General features: G+C 51.4%; 1 protein-coding gene across 6 annotated transcripts in view; it reads right to left on the bottom strand.

Moving 5' to 3' along the window:
- Dlg5 (discs large MAGUK scaffold protein 5) overlaps positions 1 to 26,694 on the bottom strand; it is a 134,362-nt gene that overhangs the window by 45,842 nt on the left and 61,826 nt on the right. For all 6 annotated transcript variants that reach the window (XM_087184671.1, XM_087184674.1, XM_004846375.3 and 3 more), the window contains 10 exons: positions 16,268 to 16,527; positions 14,618 to 14,930; positions 10,339 to 10,523; positions 8,703 to 8,828; positions 7,051 to 7,183; positions 6,516 to 6,643; positions 5,677 to 5,852; positions 5,295 to 5,398; positions 3,029 to 3,121; positions 664 to 1,683 (listed from right to left, as the gene is read on the bottom strand). In XM_087184671.1, the coding sequence (XP_087040797.1) occupies positions 664 to 1,683; positions 3,029 to 3,121; positions 5,295 to 5,398; positions 5,677 to 5,852; positions 6,516 to 6,643; positions 7,051 to 7,183; positions 8,703 to 8,828; positions 10,339 to 10,523; positions 14,618 to 14,930; positions 16,268 to 16,527 (2,538 nt within the window). The remainder of the gene's footprint in view (positions 1 to 663; positions 1,684 to 3,028; positions 3,122 to 5,294; positions 5,399 to 5,676; positions 5,853 to 6,515; positions 6,644 to 7,050; positions 7,184 to 8,702; positions 8,829 to 10,338; positions 10,524 to 14,617; positions 14,931 to 16,267; positions 16,528 to 26,694) is intronic.

Raw genomic sequence — 26,694 nt, 5'->3', positions numbered from 1 at the left:
TGTCTGTAGCACTGAACTACATCCCCAGCCCTTTTTTAGTTTTGCTTTTGAGACAGTCTTACTAAGTCACCCAGGCTAGCCTTGATCTTGTGATCTGCCTGCCTCAGCCTCCCAGAGTGCTGGGATAACAAGCATGTGCCAGCACCATCAACTAGACTCTGTCTTTTAACTACACACGCATCAGTCACATAAAACTGCACAACTCGCAGCATCCACTGTGAGCAGTGTGTGCTGGTGCCTTCCAGAGTCCTGGATCGCAGAAATGTCTCCCTCTGGAACTGACAGCAGCACACAGAGACCATCAGGTCACTCTGTCACTGGCTAACAGCCTCACGAGTACCACTCAACTCTACCCAACTCTTCATCAGGGCAAGTCTGTCCCGTGCCTCTACTGAACAAATTCAAAGTCCTTCTGCAAAAGCAAACCTAAGGCTGCATCCAAGAACGCACTCTCCCCAGTGTCACACCGCCACTGGCGTGCACCCCAACTCCTGCCGGGCTCCCGGCGGGGCTGCTTCCTGCTGGCATCCACCAGCCACCCCACCGAGAGCAAAGGCAAAGCAGCCAGCCCCGTGGGAGCCCGGGGAGGCCAGCGCAGGGCTACTCTGTGGGAGGCCCATGGACAGGCCCCCCCCACCCCCCAAAACCGAGGCTTCGCTCTACCTCCAGGAACTGAGCGGGAATCACTACCGGAGCCACCTTGGGGCGACAACTGGGAGCGGACTTTGGCCGGCGCCGCTTCTGCCCCAGCTCATCCACCTTCTGGGAGGTGAGGTCCTCGTCACAGGACTTCTTGGCCGGCAGGCAGGAGGTGTCCCCGTCCCCTTCAGGGTAGTAGCTGGAGGCAATGCGGACCCGGGCCTTGCGAGGGGGTGATGCATGCATGGGTTCCCCGGGATCCAGACGGGGCGGCAGGGCGATGGGGGGGCTGGTGGATGGGGAGCTGCCCACCAAAGTTGCCTCAGATTCAGAACTGGTTTCCAGCCTGTGCTGGAACTTGATGGAGTCACTCCTCTTGGGGGGCTTCGGGGGTGTCAGAGGCCCTACCCTCTTGGAGGGCTGGGGGGAGTGGGCAGGCCCAGGGCCTGGGAGCACGTAGTCAATTTTGGGGGGTGTCTGGGGGCATTTGAAAGTGTTCGGGTCAAAGATAGACTTTCTTTGCTTTGGCTTCTTGTAAACGGAGAGCTTCTCTGGCCCCGCCACGGAGCCAGGCACAGCCTTGGGCCAGGTGCCACCGCTGTTGGAGCCCTCGGAATCCGCCTTGTCCAGGGGGGCCTCCACTGCCCCACAGGGCGCCCCCTCAGTCTCAAAAGAAGGCAGGGGCTGCCGGCTCCGCACGTCCACCAGCCCATAGCCACGCTCCCCAGAGTTATCAGAGCGGAAGGAGCTCAGGCTGCGCTCAGAGGTGCTGGGACAGGTCTGGGGGGGCGCCGGAAAAGGGTCCCCCAGAAACGGCTTGTGCAGAAAGGAGCTGCTGCCTCTGGGCGGGCCTAGCTCCCTCCTATCTTCTGGGTGGTCCTCGTAGAAGATATCCGTCTGCGTGGAGTTATTGTGCTGCATCAAATTCCGCTTATTATGAGCTTGGACCTCCGGGCCGTGGGTGCGGAAACTTACCAACTTATCAGAGTCTTTGATGTTTTCAAAGATGTTCTGGCCGCTCCACGAGGCGCTCTGTGGGAACACCTAAGCAGGGGTAGCAGAGAAGTGAGAAAGAGGTCAGGGGACAGGTCCTAGAGATGCCACCAGAAACCGTCCCCACAGCTGAGCAATGGGCAGGGAGGGCCCCAGTCTCTCAAAGAAAGAACAACAGAGGGACACACACGTATGTACACCTGTCCCTAATGTGAAGTCTTCTCTCAACCCTGCCTCCTGGAGCTCACAAGAGAGCAAGAGAGTTCCCCTAACTCAGCACTTTCTGCAGGCACCTGCACAATGTCCTGCACAGTTTAAGAACTGTCCAGCATTAAAATAAATCTCTTGCGGTACACTCAGGCCATGGATATTAGTCAGGGCCAAAAAGAACCAGCTGGCCACAGAGGCCCGGGGCAACCTTACAGCATGGTGCTGAGTAAAGAAGGCTGTTTGCAAAGGCCACACCCTTCATGACCACAGCCGCTTGTCCTGGGACAGGCAAAAGCTTGGAGACAGAGACAGGGTCAGGGCCATCACGGGCCTGCAGAGCAGGTGCAATGAACAGGCAGAGCTTTTTTCAGGGGATTTTCAGGACTTCGAAACCATCCTCCAGTGTATGACCCTGTAAAGGTGGAGGCCTGTCAGTGTACTTTCATCAAAACCCTAAGTGTACGACACCAAGAGTGAGCCTTGGATAAACTACGCATTTTAGTAGCAGTGAGGCACCAACAGTGGCCCATCGATTGTGAGTACTGTACCTCACTCGGGCTAGCTGTCAACAGAGGGGATGTGGGGCGAAGGGTGATGCTGGGGGCTGGGCTGGGGGAGTACGGAGGATTCTGTCCCAGCCCTGTTGTTCTGTAGCCCTAAAACAGCACCCCAAGAAAGTCTACCAATTTAAAAACAATTACTTAATTTGGAAATCATCTCTTAATGAAACGAGTTGGGCCTATTTTTTCCAACTTTCTATTAATAATCTTTTCAACTGTGTAGAAAAGTTGATAGGAAAGTACAATGAATGCCCTTAAACCCACTAACTGGATTCAGGTTGTCTTTATTCTCTGTATTGATACCATAGAACAGCAGAAAGCAAGTCACAAATACCTTCACATTGCACCCTGTCACCTCTAGCATGCACCTCCTCAAAAAACATCATTCTACCGAAGGAAACGAATAATCCTCTAGGATCAACCAATCATCCAGTCCAGATTCAAATGCACACAGCTGTCTCCAACATGGCCTTTTGGGCTGTTTTGTATTTTCCAACCAGGACCCAGCCAGGCTTCAAGTACTCCCTGCATTTTGTAATCCAGTACCTTTTATTCAAGGGCCCTGGGGTCCCTGAGCCGCAGCTGGGCACATGGGGCTGGAAAAGCAGAGCAGGTGCGGTCCTTACCTTCAGGAGGGAGAGTGTCAGGGAGTCCTGGCAGCTGCGCAGCAGGGATTCACATTCGTTCAGAGACTTATTGTCCAGTGCAATGCCATTGATCTAGGGCCAGACAGAGAACCAGTCAGACCACCTCAGGGTGGCTCAGCCCCACCCTCAGGCTGCCAGGACGGGCTCAGCCCACCTGCCATCCTGGGGTGCTCTAAGGTGCCAAGTCAGGAGTTGGCACAGGAGAGAAAGCCCCTCTCCAGCAAGGCCTAGCATCAGACACGGGGCTTCTGCAGCAGGGGAAGGTGACCCCACATCATCCAAGAGAAGGACCAGGACTCCAAGGATGCCTGGGAAGCACCCTGCGGCACCACATGGAGCCCCGGTCAGAATCCCCAACCTCACTCCTCCCTATGGGATACAGCAAGGATACAGGAGGACACCAAGCTGGAGGGTCTGGCTATGAATCGAGGCCTGGTGAACCAGAAAGAGCCACAGGAAATGAAGCACGGCCACTGTCCACCAAGACTCGCTGCTCTCTCCATCCCTGGCCCACATCTCTGTCCACATCCCTCACAGACAGGTACTTTACCGCACCACGTGTGCAGCAGTGAAAGGCTAAGCCCGCTACCCCTGGCTCACAGGGCGGCTCAGTCTTGATAAGGAACACACCTTGGGCACACACGGACACCTGGGCAGTGGACAGGCATGAGGCTCAGTGAAGAGTCCTCTCAATGTCACACCCCGCGTGTCCCATTTACACGACACTTTCCAAATGATAGAGTAATAGTGATGGAGAACACAGCAGGAGCCAGTGCTGTAAGGGCCAGTTGGGGTGTAGAGGAACTCTAAGGGAACAGCACTGCAAGGGGACTATGACAGGACAGTTCTAGTCTGGTTATGTTAGTGATTACACAAAATCACGTGACAAAACCACACAGAGCTACACACAGGCCACACCAAGGTCCATCTGCAGGCCCTGAGACAGGGAAACTGGGTGACAGTACATGGGTTCTCCCTGTGCTATCTTTGCAGCTTTCTGTGAATGAATTAATTTTTTCAAAGTGAAAATTAAAAACAAAAATCTACAGAGTTATTATCTTGGAGTGATGGATTTGGGCTTTATTCCTCATCATTTTTTCATATTTTCAGGGGTGACATACTGCTTTAAGCTCTGGCTCCCCACAAATCTGAAGAAGGCTAGCAAAAAAGTGAAGCCCTGAATTCCCTGGTGTGCTGCAGGAGGGCTGGCAAGGCCACGACCTTCCCAGAGCACAGGGCCAGGATGGCGCTGAATGTTACATGCTCAGGCCTTCAGACTCAGTGATGCCCTGGCCCAGGAATTTACCCCATGGCACACTCCCGAGTGGCCTATAGAGGGAGGTACCAGTGGCCGGTTATCAAGGCAAAGATGGCCTGCCTGTCCAGTAGGAGGGACTGACCAACAGCTTGGGTGGCTGCCCTGACACAGCCACCTCCCAGCATCTTTAGTCACCTGAGATACCGTCAGGTGTCGCAGACCGGCTGTGTGCACACAGGGAAAGTTCACTGCAGGACTGTTCACAACAGTAGATGCTGACAGTAGCCTATGTGTCCATCGGAAGGTGGAGGATTTAAACTGTGTACACCCCACAGCCGAACACAATTCACAAGGACCCATTTGGAAAGGAGTCCACAATGTAGAATGCATACAGCAGGGGCCACATTTGTATTTAATAAGCAAACAAAACCCAGAAACCTACACACAGGTGTACAGATTTGCATGAGCACTGGGATGGGGACTGAGACCTCATTTCAAAAAGAAAGAGAGAAGAGAGAGAAAAAGAAAAGAACAACACAAAAAGCCAGGTCTTTTTCCTTCCCTTCCCCTTTCTTTTCGAGGTGCTGAGGATGGAACCCAGGGCCTTGTGCATGCTAAGCAAGTGCTCTATCACTGAGTTGCATCCCTAGCCTTTGCCAATTCATTTTCTAAAAATCCGTCCTTAACACACATTTGTGTACAAGGAACACAAAAAATGTTAGATGTTATCTACACATGGTAGCAGTACAAATGATTCCTATTTCTTTCCTGGATATTTTCTACATGCCATTTTCATCAGTGTTTACTGTCTAGGTATTTTGGCACCATTAGGAGAGAGGGGAAAGATTTTTTTAATGTTTAGACAGTGCAACACCGAAGAACAATGCAAATGTGATATCTCTGCTTATGACTCTTGCTCAACCATCCCAAACATAACCTAACAGCCTGGAGGGTGGCAAACAGCCTGGCTCCATCCTCCAGACTCACCGCAACAATCCTGTCTCCCACGGCGAGGGTCCCTTCTTTGGCAGCAGGACTGCCAGGCGCCACGGCAGCAGCGTACACTCCGGTCTCCAGACTGATGCCACTGTCTGCAAACCACAGGAGGACGCTGGATGATTCCGCCTGGCCGCCCACCCTACATTTATCAACGAAGACTCCACCCTGCGCAACCCAGCACCCCACCTGGTCCCACCATCAGGGGTCTCGGTCACAACAGGTCTGACAAATCAGACACTCAGGACCCAGACGACCTCCTGCCAGGAAAGCACATTATACATTTGCATGGCAGCCCTGGCACCTCCCTGCCAAGGACAAGCTCCTGAAGACACACACAAGAAAGGGCTCTCGCCACTCCCAAGGCCACTACCTTTGTGTCCACTGAGGTTGATGTGCAGAGGAGTGACCACCTTCCCACCCAGGGACTTCCTCCGCCGCACAACCATGTTGATGGCACCCTCCCCGTTGAGCAGAGCTCTAATGGCCTGCTTCTTGTCCTTGTTGATGAGGTCCACATCATTGATTCTCAGCAGCCAGTCATTGACCCTGAGGAGGAGACCCAGCCAGGTCGGCACTCACACAGTCCCTGGGGCCTGTGGGTGGCCCCATCCACTCCCATGCAGACCCTCAAATGCCAAAGAGCAGGTGTCCACATCCACATTCAGACAGATTCCCCCTCCTGGGAGCAAACAGAGCTAAACTTCAGGTGCTGCTACTGGACAGCTGGGTTCAAACCTTGGCTCTGCCACTTGACAGCAATGGGACCCAGCCCCACTTCGGCTCAGGGTCCTCATCTGTAAGCAGGGGCAATTGCTTGGAGATTACTAGTTGGATTATAAAGATTAATCAAGTTATAGTAAGAGCTCAAACCAGTACTTAGCAAGTAGCCAGCACTGCGTTAGTTTAGTATCATCACTATCTCATGGAAAGGGCATGAGTACACATCCTAGGTCCCAACATGTACGGCCTGGGCCCCTTCCTACCCAGAGAAGCAAACACAGCACTTGACTGGTGGAGAAAAAATGGACTCCGAAGCAATCGAGAGGCAGAAAGGTTCCTTTAGGAGCATCCCGAGCAGGGACCCTGAGGCCTCAGACAGTCTGGGTCCCCAGAGGCCAGGAGCAGTCACTTCACTGTCAACTGGCTCCCTTGGGTGCTGCTGGGATGGGGGGCCCGCTTTCCCTCCAGGGCCTGGGCCTCCTGTCTTACCTTAAGCGGCCATCAGCGATGCTTCCTTTGTCCACTTTAGTGACAAATATGCCACAGTCCCCCGGAAAACAGGGCTCATTCACACCTTCTGCCATGTCAAACCCCAGTGCCTTCAAGTCAATGTCCTCCTATTGAAACAGCAGCAGTGCCAGCACAATTACCAAGTAGTGAGGAGACACATCTGGCTCTTGACCCTGAGCCACTTACTCTGTTCCCAGTATGAAAACCTTTGAGTGGCTGCAGTCTGCCCCAGCCGGCCACTGTGGACCCACATCCCCACCAGCTCTCCTTCGAGGCCTCTGCTCTTCCCCCTGCCTTCCATCCACCATGCTGGTGCCACAGTAAGACCCAGGACACCAACCTGCAGCAGCCTGGCTTGGACAGCTGTAGGGAAAGGACTTGTTCCCACCCCCGGGGAGAAAAGCTGAGACTCCAAACTAGCAGCTGTGAAGGGGACACTGCCAGAGAGTCATCTGCTCCAGCCCAGAGTCTTCATCAGGATGGCAGGGAAGTAAAGCCATCCACAGCAGCTCACCGTCTCCCTTTCAAACTCGACAACTTCCGTTTCCCACTCCATGGAATCTGTGTCAATGGCTGAATCGTGGGAGCTGTGGGCCATCAGCTGCCGGAAGCGAGCCTCCTTTTCCAACTGGGATTCCATCTGCTCCCTGTGAACAGAGACAGCTGTGGCACTGGTCCTTTGGGAGGCGAAATATCCCATCCTATATCACAGCTGCAAACCAAGGTGGCCATTCACAGATGCATAGCAGGGCTTCTTTGCCCAGGCCCCCACCCCGGCGACCCACCAGGCCGAGGGTCAGCTGAGGCTTCCTCAAGTACCAGTCAGTTTTCAACATGGTTTCTTTCTTTTCTTTCCTTCTTTCCTTTCTTTCTTTTCTTTTTTTTCTTTCCTTCCTTCCTTTCTTTCTTTCTCTTTCTTTCCGTTCTTTCTTTCCTTCTTTCCTTCCTTCCTTCTCTCTTTCTTTCCTTCTTTCCATTCTTTCTTTCCTTCTTTCCTTCCTTCCTTCCCTTCCTTCCTTTCTTTTCTCTTTCTTTCTTTCTTTCTTTCTTTTTTTAAGAGAGAATTTCTCCTCTAGTTTATCTAGAGGTTTAATGCAACTCAGGTCAAAATGCCAGTGAGATTGGCTTGTTAGATGTAAACAAAACTACTCTAAAATGCACATGGAAAGGAATGAGAAGAGCAAAAGCCATCCAGGTCAGCTCAGCCACAAGCTCACTGCGCTCACCTCACCTACCAGCAAAGGGCTTGCCCATGCTCTGACAGGGTGGGGATTAGAGAGGAGGTACAAATGCACACACATAGGACGAGCAAACAGAACCCGGGGTGCTCAGAAGTTCCAGGCAGCTTCAGCTGATGCAAAACTTCCTCCCATGCCAACCCTGGAGGTTCCAGGCTTTGCCTTCTCAGGGATTTCATTGCTTGCTAGACCCATGGTGGATCCCCAGGAGAGTCTGGCTTTGCCTCTGAACCTCTAAAATACTCCTCAGCTCACTCACGCTCCAGAGGGTCTGGGTGCCTTTTTAATAAGTGAGGCTGTTGGCTGTGGCAGACTTTAATGAATAGGGAAGAAGGGAAGCTGCCACTGTGTGTGTGAGGCTTGTACGCTCCATTGCACACACAAGCTTTTCACTGTCCCCACACTGCCAGCTCAGGAAATGTCACAGAGCCGACAGAGCCACTGCTTTCCAATAAGAATCTGGTTCTGGGGCCGGGGATTTAGCTCAGTGGTTCCAGCACCTGCGTTGCAAGCGCAAGGTTCCGAGTTCGATCCCCGGTACCAAAAAAAGAATCTGGTTCTGGACTATACAATGGTTATTGGGCTCTGTCAATTTCTACTGTCCACCACTAATGGTGGCCGAGGGAGGTTATTGTGGCCGAAGGAAGGGCGTCCCCTGGGCTGTGCTATCTTCTGTGTTCATGTAAAAACTTCTAATTAGGGGCTGGAGATTTAGCTCAGTGGTTTCGCTGCCTGCTGCCCAAGCGCAAGGACCTGAGTTCGATCCCCAGTACCAAAAAAACAAAATTTCTAATTAACCATCAGCATGGAGATGTAGTACAGCTCACTCTGCATACTGACAGAGTGGGTCAGAGTGACGGGACAGAGGGCACGAGACCCTGCCAGGGTTCTCGGCTGCCCACCCCAGGCGGCGCCTGCCCAAGCCTACTTGAGCTCCTTCAGCTCCCGGCTGACGTCGTTCTTCTGTTTCCGAGTGTCATCCAGGCTGCGCAGGGCCTCGGCCAGCTCACTCACTGCCCGGTCGCGCTCCCGCCTCAGGTTGTCACACAGGGTCCTGGCAGGGAAGGCAGAGGGCAAGGTCACCTTGAGGGGCAGAACTGGAAGGAGACAGGGGCTCACGCCTGGTCTGCAGCAAACAGCTAGGCAGCCTTCTTCCCAACACCTGCAGGCATCAGCCTCATCGCAGAGGCCCAAAAGGCACACCTTCCCTTCAGGAAGGGGAGAGGACCCCCAAGGTTCATATTCCTGAACACCAGTACTTATTCTGCTTCCCCTTCACACGCTAGGGGTTCAGAACCTATTTCTTCATGCACGATTCTAGCACAGGCCAGGGGGTGAAGGGCTGTGCTCTGCAGTGAAGGCCCCAGCCCACATGGTAGCCTCTCGTGTCTCTTCACTACCAACTCATAGAGCTCCCTAGAGCAGCCCTCCCCCCCGGCCCCCAGCACTGCAACCAGGCCAGGAGCCCCCTTGGCCAGGACTCAGTCCTCCCCGTTCTGCAGCACTGGGCTCTGGGCAGGTACAAGGTGCATGTGTGGGGGAACTCTACAAAAGGGGAGTCCAGAACATCTCTACCATCCAGAGGAGATGGGGTACATGGCTCTGTGCCACCTCCCAAACTGGACGTATCCAGAGGGCTGAACCCCACTATGCATAGCCCCAAACCTCCCTGCCTCCATCAGAGCCCAGCTCAGTTCTGCACCCTGAGAAACCCATGGAACAGGTGAAAGCAGCAGACAGGAAGCACTGGGGCTTGGGGGTCTCCCTGCGCCCTACATTGAGCACCTAGCTGCTCCCATCCCCATCAGCCCAGCCCTCAGGGCACTGGTCTCTGCCCTCAACAGCCGCAGGGAGTCTCTCAGAATCCCCTCAATGACACACATTACACCACCGCCCCAGCCTTCCTGGTTCTGCCCAGCCCAGAGCCTCCACCGCTTAGTTTCCCATTTCAGGCCCTCACCAGCTGCCCTGGGGACACCTTCAGCCTCCCTCTCTGGACTCGCAAGCAGCCTCCCTCCCCAACTGGCCCCAGCCCCACACACATCACACAGGTGTCCCCCATCTGAAATGCCTGTCCCTCTTCTCCACCCGGAGAAACCCCACGCGTGCTTCCAGGTCACAGTTTCTGGGGAGACTTCCTTTTGCTGAGTGCCTGAATGTCCCATCACAGCCCTGGGATCTCCCACCCCTGTTCTCCCCACCCAAGCTGCCCGGGTGCCACTCACAAGTCACCTTCAAGGGACCTGAGATGCTGCCACGTGGTAGGCACCTAACAAATATTGAAAAAAAAATCCATTTCCAATGTGCTGCTCTCATCAGAAGCCCTCAAAAAATATAGACCAGACTGTGCTGGTCCCCAGGGGTCTCGCCTGGATACGGCACCCATTCAGGACATCTTGGGTGCAGGGAGATGGGAAGAAGACATAATGGAAAACTCCAAAGTCAAGCAGTGAGACCAGGGTATCAGCTCAGCTAGGGGTGAAAAAGGAGGAACCTGGGTCCCTGTCACCTTACCGGGACACTTGCAAACCATGAACCTAGTGCATCCCAGGGCCACCCCATACCGGATGCTGTCACGCTCTGCCACGATCTTGTCACGCTCCTGGAAGGCCCAGTCCCGTCGGCACTTGGCCACATCCGTCTCCTGCAGGGCTTCCTTCAGCTCCTGGCACAGAGCCTTGCACTGCTTTCGAAGGATTTCTACCTCCTTGTTGGCTCTCCCGGCATCCACTGTCATCGTGTCTTTAATCTGAGGGTGAGGAGCAGGCAGAGGAGAGGTTACTGGACCTCCTATCAGTGAGGGGTGGGGCTCTGCTCTAGGGGAGCCCATGCCAGCACACCCCTCCTGCACCTGGACAACACTGACCACTCCCCACCATCATGGTCACGCTGCAAGGGACATGAGGTGAAGGTCCCAACCCAGACTCTCACAGATCTGCATGAGCCTGGACAGAAGCCCAGCCTCCCTCAGTCACAGTCCTAGTGGCCCAGAAGGAACATCCCCCTCAGAGTGTACTTCCACACCTGCCACTTACAGAGAGGAGCTGCATACTCTGAAGAGCTCATGTGGCAAATCGCAATGATACGAGGCAGTGAAGGGGCCAGGGGTGGCCAGGGGTTCTGCCCCCTCAACCCCATGTCTCCCATGCTGATTCTCATAATCTGGCACAGCGAGTTTGAACACACCAGTATATCTGCTGATGAATACTGTGCATCTATCTCAGTTTGTTCAAAAGCAGAAATCTGAAGCATCTCTATCTCGACACCTCCCGGGAGAGTTAGAGGCTCCATAAAATTTCAAATAACTCTCAGAACCACTGGCAGGGATGTTCCTCTGTGCCTGTCAGCAGCATTGGCTTTCAGCTCTGTTCCCACTTTCTGAACAAGTAAACTGGCAGTACCCGTCAGAGGCGCAGATTCCAGTGCCCAAGTGACAGCAGGCAGCAAGGAAGGCACACAGGAAAGACACTTCTGCCTCGCTCCCACCACAGAACCATGGGAAAGCAAGATCAAAGTGGTTCCTACCAGAGACCAGAGGGTGAAGGCGACAGACAGCAGCTTACAACCAACCCTCGTCTCTCAAGTACAGTCGGAGCTGCAAAAAAACTGGGACAGAAAGTACATCACAACTCCAGGGTGACAGAGTGGGACGGTCTGCCCAACCTTCTTGTTTCTCAAGATCACTGCTAATCACTTCAGTTTCAGTTTTTCAATGCTTTTTGCAGTGTAGAGTATTTGTTTACTTTGCAGTTTTCACAAAAGCCCTGCTGGTCTCCATAAAGAATTTACCCCAAAGGGCAGGGATGTAGCTCAGTTGCACAGTGCTTGTGTAGCATGAGGCCCTGAGTTTGATTCCTCGTACCAAAGGAAAAAAAAAAGAATTCATCCCAAAACAGTTTCCTTAGAAGTTTTAGTGAAAGGGAAGAGGAAGGATGAGGCCACCTGAAAGGAAGAGTGGAATTTGGGGCCAAGAGGACCCAACTGGTCCCTTCACCCCATCCCTCGATGATGCCAATAAGGACAGCAGACGCTGCTGGTGACCTTTCCGGGGTCCTCTGTACAGCTGCACTGCATCAGATCTGCAGAGGCGCTGCCCAGGACCCTTTCCTGCCCCCTCAGTGGTCTTGGGGCCACAGGCTTGGGGACAGATGGGGTGGATTTCACAAGACACCCGCCCATTCGGGCAAGGGAGAGGCCACTTGCTCGAGGGCACAAAAGACAGTGGGATACAGGCATGGTGCTGGCTGTGCTCATGAGCAGATGGCACCCAGGTGGGGCACGTGTCTCTTCCACTCGGGCCACCCCTCCTGCTATGCGTCTCCACCCCGAGCTCCTCTGGGACACTTGTAGCTGGGCACAACAGAGAAGCCACTGCCAGCCAGGGTGGTTTTGCTGCCTCTCTGAGGGGCACTTCTGACAGGGACAACATGGCCACAGCTTCCTAGAGGTGGTGCCAGCATCCCAGCCTGTTTCTCCTGAAAGCAACAGGCCTTTGTTAGATTGGGCAGCCAGGGCCTGGGATTTAGCTCAGTGTTTCCCACGCCTGCCTCGCAAGCCCAAGGTCCTGAGTTCAATCCCTGGTAACAAAAAAAAAAAAAATAGATTGGGCAGGCAGATGGCAGGAGGGTGTGGCCACTCTTGGTGCTGGGTAGACCCTGCCAGGCCCCTGGACCTCAGTGCCACTACCTGCCTCCTGTTTGCCTCAACCCACTGAGGAGATGACTATGGACAGGAGGGAGAGAAGAACAGAGAGAGGGAAAGTGGAAGGCACAGTCCAGAAACACAAAGCGTAGCTCTCCCCGGGCTGCACACAGTGAAGGCGGCCCCAGCAGGTAGCTCCGGGGGAGGAAAGGCCCTGACACCCACACCTCAGAGCCCAAGGCCCACACCACAGGCCGGCCTCCTCCAACCATGGGAGCTGGCTTGTGTTCGGAGCAGAGCAGTGAAAGGAGCTGCGGATGCCAGTTCTGAAGGGGGCGAGGGGCTCCTCTGCTGCCTGCAGACTCAGAGCAAGGCCTGGACAGGGACACCTGTCTCCTGCCAGCAGCCCCGGGCAGACCAGGCCGCTCCTGCTGAAAGGGCACGCCGGTGTGCAGGATGCAACAGCAGCCACCTGGACACCAGGTCTGAGTGCTCTTGCCACACCACGACCCCCACACTGTGGGGGAGCTGGGTGTCCTTCCTATTTCTCTGCTCCCTGAAGTTTCAGTCTTCACAAATAACTTTCACCATCTCGAATACCCATCCAAGTGGACTCCACACCCTATCGCAGCTCACCCTGCACATACTTGACACTCAGTGACCTTCTAGTTTGCTGAGTGACTCAGCCATTTTCAGTTTTCTTCTTCATCATCATTTCCTTTTCCTTATTTGATATCAACACTTCCCTCAATAATTAAGTTCTCAGATGAGTTGATGGTTTATTTAGGATGCCGACCAAATCCTAGTGCATTATCTTGACTTACTGAAAGTTCCCTTGAATAATGATCTTTCCAAAAATTTCATCACAGTAGGAGCTGGGGGTGTGGGTCAGTAGTAGAGTGCTTGCCTGCCACGCACAAGGTCCCTGGTTCAGTTCTCAGCATTGCAAACAACAACAACAACAACGATCCAAGTAAACGGATTCTCCTTCATGGGGGCATTCCTCTCAAGAGTCCGCAGGGGTCTCGGTTTCTTTCTATGCTGCAAAAACACTTCCAGCAGGTTCACCAGAACCCCAACAAGGCAGTAATAAAGACTCACACTGTCCTGCTCTGTGTGGGCAACACATTAACTGTGCTTTCTGTTCAATCACAACCACTCTGTGAGACACACACTATCATCATTTCCACTGTGCTGATGAGGAAACTGAGGTCTGAAGAGAGGTAGAGATCATGTGACCGATAAGGGCTCAGACTCCAACCACAGGGCACATGCTATAGCCCCATGGGAAGCCACTATGGGTAAAGGGCAGCTGTGGCACCCTTGGCCATAAGCCCTCCTTGTGCCTGGTAAAGAGATCTGGTAATAGCAACCCAGTGCACACTGCTCTGCCATCTACCTGGCCTTGGATACCCTGGTTTTCATTCCTCACAGTCCACTTTCAAGCCTGCATTCTAACCAACCTGCACAGAAGAGCAGAATACAGGGCATGAAGGAAGAACTACTTTGATGGGGGAAATAAAATCTGCTATGATCAAGTCTAGGAGCTCTCATCAGAGCAGCAGGATGGGAAGGGACTCTCCATGGCCCCCACACCTTCCGGGGTCTAGGTGGACTTCAGGGTAGAGAGCATCAGCGAAGAGGTACAGGTGGCAGAGGGGGAAGGCAGAGTCTGCACTGACCGCTCAGGAGTTGAGCTAAGTGGACAGATCCCAACGCTACTGAACACCCCAGTCCCCTGAGCCTGAGCCATGATCCCAAGGAGTAGGGCTTAGGAGAGACTCAACCTAGTTGCACATCTTCCCAACGAGAACTGGAAGCACCTCTTTCGAGAGCAGACCTGGCCAGATGCCCACAGCTGGTGGAGAGCCCTGGTGGTGCTCTTCTGAACCCACATACCCAAGCAGTCTATGGTTCTGAGCCCTTGATCCCAAGACCTTGCTTCATAATAAGCAAGTCTGAGATATCACCGACTTTCAGCACGATGGTGGTGGCCGATTACTCAAGTGTGAGTTTGTACATGGCGGCCTCCATGCATGTCACCTTTTTTGCAGGACTGCGGCTGGGCCTCCCTTCCCGTCCTGCCCTGCAGTCTGAGCTCAGCCGTGACCTGGGGGGTGGCTCACCCACCCAGATGCCCCTGCCCCCAGCTACAAGCAAGCATGCTGTACCCACCTCTCCCGCTGCCGGCCGCCTGCCTACCTGCCGCAGGGTCTCCATCTCCTCATTGGCCGCCTTCTTCTCAGACGTGCTGTTCTTGAGCTTGGACTCGGCCAGCTCCACCTCGGTCTGCAGCTTGTCCAGCTCGGAGATGACCTGGTCACGCTCGCTCATGATGAGCCTGTACTCGCTGAACACGGCATCCCGCTCCTCCCGGTACTTCTCCGACTCCTGGGCTGTGCGCACCTGCATGGTCCTCAGCTCTGTCAGCTCCGACTGCAGCAGCTCCATCTCCCACTGCAGGTCCTTGTTCTGCGCCGTGGCCTTGTTCAGCTCGTAGTGGATTGCTTCGAACCTGGGGGGTGGGGGAGCGGCAGGGATGTGGGAGGGGCCAGGAGCTGCCGGGTCTCCTGGTGGCTGCTCTGGCCCCTCCTGCCAGCCCCACAGCACTGGACGGTCAAGCATGAAGTTTCACGCGAGGTCATTCTCTACACCCGCAAGGGACATCGGTCATGGAGCTCCAGTGCCCTGGGCTTGGAATTTTTCTCAGCCTTTTATAAATGCCAGAAGGTGAACTGAGGACCACATACCCTCTGCTCTACTAGAAATCAACCCAGATTTCTTCCAAAGTCAAACTACATTATTTCAAAAAAAATAGATTCAGGTGTGGTACCACACACTCAGGAGGCAGAGGCAGAAGGATTGATTGTCACAAGTTAAGTTCAAGGGCAGCCTGGGCTACATAGTGAGTTCAGGACCAGCCTTAACTACATAGTGAGACCTTGTCTCAAAAAACAAACAGGGCCAGGGATTTAGCTCAGTGGTTCCGGCGCCTGCCTCGAAAGCTCAAGTTCCTGAGTTCGATCCCTGGTACCAAAAACAAACAAACAAAAAACACAGAAAGAAACAAAAATCATAACAGAAAGCAATGCCAGAATCACATCAGAGGACAGCTGAAACTGGCTTTAATGATGACTTCCTCCAACCACCCCATTTCACAGATGGGGATGGCACAGCCCTGTGATTTGGGCAGTGGGCTGAGGTCAGAAGTCACAGAGTCCAGGCCACACTTCCACAGTAAAAGCTCTGAGAAGTCCTGCAGCAGACACCTGCATGTGCTCAACTTGGCGACTCCCAAGCCTATTTACACCCAGAGGACGCTTTCCATGTGGAATGAGGGCTACAGCGAGCTATGCACTGTGGGAACGTGCCCTATGTGACACCGCTGGATGGGGCACCCCATCTCTAAAGACAACATCCCTTGATAAAAATGAAATTTAGGGGCCAGGGATTTAGCTCAGTGGTTTGGCCACCTGCTGCGCAAGCACAAGGACCCAAGTTCGATCCCCGGTACCAAAAAAAAAAAAAATGAAATTTAGGAGACACAATGACCTGAACAGGTGGCTTTCCCACTTGATAGGTGAGTGTCTAACACACAGGGAGGGTGGGGAGACCTAAGACACTGGCTGCTCCGGACTCAGCAGGAGCTGTAACCCCCAAGGCACATTAAGTGTCAAAAAAAGTTTCCTGGACAGAAGTGTTTGTTGATTGAAAAGCACAACAGCGCAAGCTGTTTCTTCCCCGGCTGTGGCTGGGAGCTCTGCAGATGCCCACAAAGGAGAGGGGAAAAGAACATGGTTGTGGCCCTGCAGGAAGTGGCTGCCGCCCCACCTGCGCGGGCCAGATTCCTACCTCCGCAGCGAGAGGGCGCACTGATGCTGCAGCTGGATGGCCGTGTCCCGCTGCTGGGTCAGCATCTCCGTCTGCTTCAGCAGCCGCTGGTTCTCCTCGGTCAGTTGCTCCAGGCGGCTCAGGTCTGAGTTGTGCATGGCTACTTTCTCGCTGTACCTCTTCCGAAGGGCATCGTAGTCCTTCTTGACCACCTCTAGCTTGTCCATGGCTGTGTCGTAGAGCTTGTTAAGAATCTCTGATGAGCCGTTGTGCTTCAGCACCTGGGGACAGGTAAGAGCGTGCTTACCATGGGGCGGGCGGCTCAGGGCTCTCCACCTACACCTGTGTGTGGGCTGAGGAGGAGGCAGGGGTCGCTGTCCCGCCTTCAGGGCTCTTGAGGTCAGGTCACTGGGGCCCTGCAGCCATCCTGGCTGTTCATTGTTCATCCTCGGAAGAGTGCGCCTGACTGGCCTGAGGCTCCCATCCCGAGAGCAGTCCCCTTTCGAGGCTGTGTCCTCACCGGCATCTGGGAACTGGAGGGGAAACAGTTCACGCAGTGTGGACTGAACACCTGCTCTCTTCGGGGAATCTGGACCTTCAGGATGTGCCAGGTGGGCACTGATGTGATGGTCCCAGCAGCAGCTCAGGTGTGGAGTGTCTTGTGGGCTCCCTGGAGGCCACCACTCTGCAAGGGCCACCACAGTCCCATGCTGGGGGGGGGGGGGGACAAGTGTGTCTGGTGTGAGACGCTCCCCAAAGAGGAACTGTACACCTGGCTTTCGCCAGACCTCAGCCCATGTACCTCTCCTGGCCTTTGCTGACTCTGGGTCCTATGACTATAAATTTTAGCCACTGAACGCAATTCTACACTTAGTCCTCCTAGTGAATCACAGAATCTGGAGATGGTGTTGGGGACCACAAAAGTAAGTACCTAAAATGGCTAGTACTGTTCTGGGTGCTGGGTAGGATAGAAAAACACTGTATCTTTTGAATAAAATAGGCTGGAGAGACTTCTGAGCAGTAGAATGGAAGGCTGTAAGAGAAGTAAGGAAGCCTGGGGCTGCCTCTCTAAGAGGGTGACTTCTGAGTCTGGATGCAATGGATGAGAAGCGAAGAGCACACCTGAAGGTGGGCCAGCAAGGGAGTGCAAAGGCCCTGGGGTAGAACCACCAGGTGCGTGCTAGGAACAGTGACAAGGGCAAGATTGAGCAATTGCAGCCTGCTGGGTTATAGAAGGAGGAACAGCTTCAAGGCTCACAGTGAAGACTCCATGCTGAACAAGACAGGAATCCATGTGAATGCTTGTAGCAAGGGAGCATTCTACACTAAATTACAGGAGCTAAAGTTAATTTGGGGTGATGATGGGGGGAATCAAGATGAACTAAGAGGCTGTTGGAGCCTGCAGACTTCTGCTGGGCAACTCGGGGACCTGAGCCCTGGCTGAGTCATCACCTACAAGGTTTCAGTTTCCTTCTTTCTCAAATGACAGCTCAGAACCGGAAAGGCTCGCTTCACCCGCTTAGCCCTGCAGCTCCCGCAGCCCTGGATCACCTGGCTCACTGCATGTGAGCCCCAAGCTATCACAGGATCTCCGTGGCCCAGAGAGCCAGCACCCGGGGCTGTGGAATATTCCCTCTGGAGGCAGTCAGCCTCATAAACAACACTAAAGCAAAAGAGGAGCTGCTTTTAAAATCACAATCACAGAGATCACAGTGAGTTCATTTCCCTTGAACTAGGATCGGATCCCAGGAGAGCTCTGGAGGGGTGCCCACCTCAGAAACTGGTCCATCAGCCTCATTCTCTTGCCTCTCCTCTCCCTAATTATTTTCCTAAAACAGAACTCTTCCTTTCCAAGAGACTAGTAAGAGGGCAACCAAAATACAAAACTTATTTTTAAAAGTGGTGGGTAGGTTCTTTGGATGGGGAAAATCTTCATGTCTGTGTTCATTAGAGATCTTGGTCTATAGTTTTCTTTTGTTTGTTGGTTGGTTGGTGCCAGGGATCGAACTCAGGACCTTGCGCTTAACTAGGCAGGTGGCAGCACCAACTGAGCTAAATCTCCGGCCCTATAGTTTTCTTTTAATGTTGTATCTTTGTCACATCTTGGAAGCAGGGTGATGCTGGCCTCGAAGAATGAGTTTGGAAGCACCCCCCTCCCCTAGTCCTATGGAATAGTTTGAGAAGCACTGGAATTAGTTCCCCTGTGAAAGTTTCATAAAATTCAGCAGTGAAGCCATCGAGTCACGGGCTTCTCTTTGTTGAGATACTTTTTATTACTGATACAATCTCATTACTTTGTATTGGTCTATTCAGGTTTCTATATCCTCTTGGTTCAATTTTGGTAGGTCACGTGTGACCAGGAATTTGTCCATTTCTAGCAGACTTTCCAATTTGCTAGCACATAGGTTTTCGAAGTAATTCCTAGTGATTCTTTCTTTGAATTTCTACAGTATCATTTGTAATACAATGGAAGAGATCAATGTACAACATATATATGTGTGGAAATATCACAGCCAAGCCATTCATTTACACAACTAAGCACACAATTCAGTAGTTTATATTTGCATCATTTGTGGACCCAATCTGCAGAACTTTTTGATCTTGCAAAACTGAAGCTCAGCATCCACTAAACTCCATGTGCCCCTGATGACCATCAGCCTATTTTCTGAGTCCACAACCCAACTACTTTAGATACTTCACATAAGTACAATCAAACAGTTTTTGTCCTTTGGTATCTGGCTTACTGCATTTAGCATAATGTTCTCAAGATTCACCTGTTGTAGCATGGGTTGAATTTCCTTCCCTTTTCATTCTGACATTTTACTGTGTGACTCTACCATATTTTGTTTTGTTCCCAGTGGTCCTTCCGCTTCCTGGCTATTGTCAAATGGCCAGTTTTCTTTAAGTATTGGCCAATCTCAAACAAAAAATATAATACCTCATAATGGCTAATCTTTTTCTAGCAAAACATTGGTGCATTTTAGATATACATAATGATAACATTCACCATAAGGTATTTGTACCAGTACATGATGTATCTTGCTTCTTCTTCTTTCTTTTCTTTTTTTTAAGACAGGGTCTTGCTATGTAGTTCAGGCTGGCCTTGAACATACTATGTGGCCTAGGCTGGCTTCGAACTTAGAGCCATCCTCCTGCCTCAGCCTCCTGAATGTGTGCCACCACACCTGGCTAATCAGCCAACCTTGAACAAAAAGGTAATATCTCATTTTTAAATTTACATTCCTGACTACTAGAGGGACTGGACAACTCATATTTATGGATTATATACACTTTCTCTTCTCGGAGTTACCTTTCCTGTTCTCTGGCTTCTCCTGCTCTCCCTCTCTCCTCCTCTTTCCTTCTCCCTCCTTCTTCCTCTAGGCGTTATTTTTAAATTCCAGGCACTAACCATTTCCTAGTTGTAGTCATTATAAGTATCTTCTCCAACAATGTGACTTCTGAATGTGCTTTCGATGCCTTTGGTGATGCTAAAGTTTCACTTTATTTATTTATTTATTTATTTATTTATTTATTTATTTATTTATTTATTTATTTATTTTTGGTGCCAGGGATCAAACTCGGGACCTTGCACTTTCGAGGCAGGCGTCAGAACCACTGAGCTAAATCCCCGACCCTAAAGTTTCACATTTTAATATGGCAAAATCTATTAATAATTTCCTTCACGATATGTGCTTTAAGAAATTCTCTCCTTCCTTCCTTGAAGTCAAAAAAAGATACTCTCCTTACTGTTACTTTCTAAAAAGTATTTGGGCTTTTTCTTTCCCATTTAAATCTTTAAACTACTTGGAATATATTTCTGGGGAAGATGTCAGATGGAGACATAACATTATTCTCTTCCATAAGTCACCTGACCAATGAGAACTGGGCTCTAGAATGCAGAATGAGCTCAGGACTCCTGAATTTGTCCAGGCGCAGAGTGACATCTAGAGGGCACCAAGGATATTGCCCGGTGGTGCCCACCACAGCAAGGCCAGGAGGGCATCCTACAAGGACAGGGCTCACCCAGGGCCACCACAGCTGAAAGAGAGCGCCCCTGGCATCTGGTCAACCCCTGCTGCCTTCCACACGTGTCTACACTGGAGTGTCCATGTGCAGTGACTGGAGTGGTGGACAGTATCTCAAAACTCCAATAAAACTTAATTCCAACGTTTCACTCTCTAAACACCCTCTGTCCCTGGTGAGAACCCAAGTGGCTCCACAGTCCAGTTACTGACAAGCAGAGGCACTGCTGCCATTCCCGAGTTTCCCACAAGGTGGCACCCCTGGGTAGGGCAGCCCAAGGTGCTCCTACAGCTGTCCTGCCTCCCAACTTCATCAAGACACAAAACTGATTTTTAAGGCAAGCTTGAAATGACACAAAGACCTTGGTCTGGCCTTCATTTAGGGGATTCCTCTTCACCAGACCACAACAGAATCTGGAGTCACCATGGCTTGGCATTTCTTCATTGGGACACAGTTCTCCTAATGCCCTCAACATGAGGAGCTTAGACCAGGGGCTGCATGACAATTCAGGTCTGACTCAATCAGGCTGCCAGGATGCGCCAAAAGTTCCTGGAAGGACAGGACAGGTTGGGGAAAATCCCAGAGCAGCCCCAGGGGTCCTTTCTGCCCAGCTTGGATAATGTGGTGGGCTCAGAAGAGGCCTTGGAGAGAGACTGGGCCCTGTGCTGTTTCTGTTTCCCCCGTGATTTCTTCCACAGCCGGGAAGTTCTCCAGGTGAGAAGGCAGCATGAGAAGATCGTGCTTACTATGAGCCCAACTCCACACGCCTGCAACTCCTGGCCTCTGGTCCCCACCGCAGCCTTGGAGTCGCTCTTCCTTTCCCACTGGACACAGAAGAGGCTCACAAGGCCCCTAAACATCTCTCAATTCTTCTTACAATCAGGGCTCAGAATCATACCTGGCTATGTCATCAGGAGCCTCGCAAGGAACATGGGGGATCTGTGGTCACAGTGAACGCCAAAGAACTGAAGGACGAGCCTATCTGTTAGACTGGGATTTTTCCCACTCATCTTTAGAAGACCGTGTTCTTAGCTGGGCATGGTGGTGCACATCTGTAATCCCAGCCCTCAGGAGTCTGAGGCAGGATTCCTGCAAGTGTGAGGCCAGCCTAGGCTTCACAGTCAGTTCAAGGAGAGCCTGAACTACATAGTAAAACCCTATCTCAAAAAAAAGACGATGACTGTGGTCTTGGTGGACAGGTTCCCTCACATATGCACGTGCACACTCATGCACACAGTTACAGCTAAGGCTAACAGAAAAGGAGAACATCTGGGACACCTGGGAAAAGAACATCAGCTTTCATGAATCACAGAAGAAAAAAAGGACAACTTAAAGATAGAACAGAACGGACCAGGGATTTACCTCAGTGGTGCTGGGGCCTGCCTCTCAAGCACAAGGTCCCGAGTTTAATCCCCGGTACCAAAAAAAAAAAAAAAAAAAAAAAAAAAAAAAATAGGACAGAAGATGGAGGAGGAAAGAAACTCTGAGAGCCTTGTAAGTTTTTAGATAAATTGAAGGACAGTATAGAAGAGAAAATGTGCAATACTTTGGGACTAGCAATTTTACCTCCAAGAATCCAATTTTAAAATACATGTTCAAAAGAACATAAAGACATATGTGTATCCAATCAAAAATGATGTGTAGTAAGGAAAAATGTTGACAAAATACCCAACACAGAATATTACTGAAACAACCTTGCTGGATGTTCAAGTAAAAGGAAAACATGAGAAACCCATGATATATTGTAGGGTAAAAAAACCCTACATTTCAGAAAATAAAAACAAAATTTTGTGTGTGTTAAACATATCCCAGAAAACTGTGGAAGGATATATCACCAGTGGTTCTCACAGAAGTTGGTCGTTTCTATAAAGTTAGACTGGGGGTTGAGGTGAGGGTAGGTGACTTCATTATTGTTTGAAATTTTTTTCTTTTTTAATCAAAGAATGTGGGGCCGGGGATTTAGCTTAGTGGTTCCACCGCCTGCCTCGCAAGCGCAAGGTCCTGAGTTCCATCCCCAGTACAAAAGAAAGAAAGAAAGGGCCGGGGATTTAGCTCAGTGGTTCTGGCACCTGCCTTGAAAGCACAAGGTCCCGAGTTCGATCCCTGGTACCAAAAAAAAAAAAAAAAAAGAAAGAAAGAATGTGAATTATTTTAGGGAAGAATAAATGATACAAACAGAACCTCTACTTCACTCCCAAGCGGCAGCCTGTCACTCGGCCCTGGATCTCCTGGGCATGCTGGATACGGCCCACAGGAATCCAAGATGGCGCATGCAGACTGACAATGGACATGGAACCAGGGCCCTCAGCCCTCTCCCCCCTCACACACAGACACGGGACAAAGCACCTGTCTGCTCTTCTCAAGTGGGCCCAGGGCTACACCCCCACACCCAGGGTTGCCTCATTTCCTCTGAGATAAAGCATGCGGAGGGCGAGGAGGCCCCACAAATCCCTCGAGCAAACATGCAAGTCAAACAGCACCATTTACCCTCCAAGGGCCTCTTCAAGTTTACAAGGCGTGGGAGGAACCAGGCAACAAAACCAGCCTTGTCCAGGGAGGCTGACCTTTGACCTGGGGCCCAGTGGGGAGCAAACCTGTGGCCACCCCCACATTCCCTGCTTCCTCTGCCCCTGGCCTCTCGACCACCACTGTGCAGACGGACACCTGCCCCAGGCCTGGTGAAGGTGAAGGCCACCCAGGAGAGCAGGGGGCCTGACAGCTACAGACCACCCATCTCCCCTCCTGATAGGTCCAAAGATGGGACTCAACGAGCACTGTGCAGTGGAAATGACCCAAGGAACCTCAATGACCAGGACCAATTCGACTGCTACCCATGCACCCGCTGCCACCACAGGCCACAGCTACAGGAGAAGACAGAAGAGCAGGGAATGGGATGAGGGGGGACAGGAAAAAAGACCCTCGCACATCATTTGTGGGGTGAACACAAAAGGGGGGAAATGGGGAAGGGCATCAGCGTTTGTAAAAGCCACGTGAGTCCTCAGGAAGCCAGAGAATGAGAAGCAAGGAAACTTTGTCTCATAAGAAAAAATTTTTCCATATTTTTATGAGATGGTAAGATATGTTGTACTAATATTTACCCTTTTATGTTTTTTGGTACCGGGGTCCTTGCACTTGCAGGGCAGGCGGCTGCACCACTGGGCTAAATCCCCGACCCCAATTTACCCTTTTAAAGTATGCAATTCAATGAATTTTTGGTATATATACAAGAATATGAATCCACAAGGTTGGGCAACTACTACCACTATGTAATCCCAGAACAGTTTCATCAGCCCAGAGCTGGGCATGGTGGTACACGCCTGTAATCCCAGCACTCAGGAAGCTGAGGCAGGAGGATTGCCACAAATTTGAGGCAAGCCTGAGCTAAACAGTGAGTTCTACACCAGCCTAGACTATACACAGAGACTCTGTCTAAAAAAAAAGTCACCACCCCCAAAACAAACCCATACTCATCAAAGACATCCCTCGTTCTCCCATCCCCCACCCCAAAGCAAATGTCTCTATGTTCCCTGTCCATTTTATACACTTGGAATCATAGTATGTGGTACTTCAGGACTAGTTTCTTTCCTTTGCTACTATAGTTTGGATCTGAAATGTCCCCGAAAGCTCAAGTGTGCAAGGCTTGGTCCCAGGATTTAGTGGAAGGAAGCAGGCGTGCCCATGGAAATGTGAGATTCTGGCCTCTTTCTCTCTTTGCTTCCCAGCTGCTATGTGCTCCCACTATGATGTACTGCCTCACCACAGGCACCATGGCCTAACACCTCCAAAATCAAGCACTGAAATAAACCTTTCCTCTTGTGAGCAGACTGTCCCAGGTGTCTGTTACAGTAACAGAAAGCTGACACATTTGCCATAATGGTCTGAGGGCTCAGCTGCATTGTCACACATATCACATCTACACCTAGTAATATCCTGTGGAAGGCATACGCCATAGCTGCTTACTCAGTATCAGTCAGTGGACACTTGGGGTGTTCTCATGCTGGCCGCAGGGATGGCGCTGCTGTGCACATTGCTGCCCGCTAGCATCTGTGTGGCCCTGAGCTTGCAGTTCTCTGGGGTACACACCCAGGCAGAGACTTGCTGGGTCACCTGGCAGCTATTGTTTAACTCTGAGGAACTGGCACACTGTTTTTCAGGGGCTGCACCATTTCCATTCCCACCAGCAACGCATGAGGGCTCTAATTTCTCCACAGCCTCCAGGAGGTAGATTTCATGCCAGACAGAAGTCTAGAATAAAACAGTAATGACAGCAATTGATTAAGTGCTTCGCACACAGGCACACAGTGACAGCGCTTTCCATGACAGTCGCCTCCACAATAATCACAAGTCCAGTCTTCTATGCTGAGCAAGCCCGGCTCTCACCATCAAAGCCTGGCTGTGAGATTGCTTCCTTGGGACTACGCAGAAGCCAGAAACACATTTGTGATCATGAATCTCTCAGAGAAAATAAAACCCAAGCTAAGCCCCAAGGCAAAGGTTAACTGAGCTGAGTTTAGACAGGCAGGCAAAGAGAAAGGAGTAAACTCGGGGTACTGGTATAGATAGCGGGAGGCGCCATTCCTCCAGCGGACAGTCACCCCTCAGTCCAGAGCAGGGAAGGGGACAAAATCCTCACCACCCCAGCTCTCTCCTCACCTGCTTCAAACACTGGCTTCCTCCAAATGATTTCTTTGGAGGTGAATTTTTTGCTTCTAATAAACCTGAGAGCCTGAAGTCTTTCATGCACCTGTTCTAGGAGGCTCTGTGGACCTGCTGGGAAGGAGGGTCTGCAAGGGAACTCAGTGGATGCTACCCAGAGCTGGTACAGGACTCTCCTTGGCATCCACCTCATTCCATACCACACATGGTGCGCTCCACAAGCACTCCACAATCTCCCGTGCCCTTGGCAGGAATGGAAGCAGAACTGCAGCTTCCCTGAAGTCACGCAGAGAGTAGATGTAGCAATCATGCTGCTGGCTGCAGGGCTGGCGGGCCCCAGCTAGATTCTCGCTGCTGCACCCTGCACAAATTTCTCCCCCTAAGAACTTTTCCATCACAGACCCTAAGTCTCAACCCCAGGTAAATACCAACCTCCACCCTCACTGTTAGGCCTGACTGCACACAGCCAAGTTCCCTAATTGAGGTGTTCACCTATCAAGGGACTCCTGATAGGTCCAAGTACATTCACCTGTGTCACTCACTGAGCTTGCCCTGGGTAATCCACAGGAGACCTCAAATATCAGAGAGAGAAAATAACCTCCAGAAAGCTTTCCAATAGACTACAGTTCATAATGGAAAATACCAGAAGTAGCCCAAGGGTCAGTCAATAGCAGACTGGTTAAATCAATTACAGAATTACAGTGCTTTTATGCAACTCAATACTCTGCAAAACAATGAAGAATTTGTACTAACACAGAATGATGCACATGATATGTTAAGGAAAAACTGACCCCATCTTACGAAACACATTAGTAAGCTGCCAGGGGCTCCAAGTGCAAGATAGAAAGCTCAAGCTTTTTGCTGGCAATACACGCATGGTACTCTTGGTAGTTATTTGTGTAGAATGAGCTGAAAAGGTTTACTTTTAACTGGACATGGTGGTGCATACCTCTAATCCAATTCTCTGGGAGGCTGAGGCAGGAAGGTCGCAAGTTTGAGTCCAGCCTGGGCAACTTAGCAACTTTCTCAAACTCTTATCTGGGGATATAGCTCAGTCCACAGACCTTGGGTTTAAAAAGAAAGCAATATGCTCTCTCTTTTTAATCTTAAAACTATTCCATGTGGCAGAGCGAGATCAGAGGTGAGGGCTGGGGGAAGAGGGACTCATCCCCAGAGGGTGTCAAAGCCTGCGGGGCTGAGGTAAGGACAAGTGAAGGGAAGGTGTGGGGTGTGAGGACCCACAAAGGGTGAGGAGGAGCGGGCATGGGGAAGGGGCCTGTGGAGGGGCTGTTGGGGGAGGGGCCACAGATTATGCAGTGAGTGAACAGATCAAGAATAACAGGAGCCAAGTTTTTCACTGTTGTTTTAAAAGGGAGTAACAAAAAATGAAAAGGGAGGGGCTGGGGATTTAGCTCAGTGGTGCTGATGCCTGCCTCACAAGTGAAAGGTGCGGAGTTCAATCCTCAGTACCAAAAAAAAAGGAAAGAAAAGGGAGAAAATTAGCACAAAGCTGGTTTAGAACTGCAAGTGTCGGTATGAACTCATGGTTTTCAGTTACTTAGCTAGTTATGGAAATACAGATCTGTATGTGTGTGTTCACATATTCCCTACTCCTGTCTACTGCAAGGCTCTGGGGCAGCCATATGGTACCCCAAAGCCACAAGCACACCCAGGACTCAGATCATGCTCCCCCGCCCCTGAGACAAGATCTCACTACAGTCCAAATTCACAGACTCAAATTCACAATCCTCCTGTCTCAGCCTCCCCAG

This window comes from Heterocephalus glaber, unplaced genomic scaffold, assembly GCF_053883595.1.
Source record: "Heterocephalus glaber isolate CG9 unplaced genomic scaffold, H.glaber_assembly_v1.0 deba00001497, whole genome shotgun sequence".
NCBI lineage: Eukaryota > Metazoa > Chordata > Mammalia > Rodentia > Bathyergidae > Heterocephalus > Heterocephalus glaber.
Note: the sequence above shows the minus strand (reverse complement) of the source record. Positions and strands in the feature narration are given on the sequence as shown.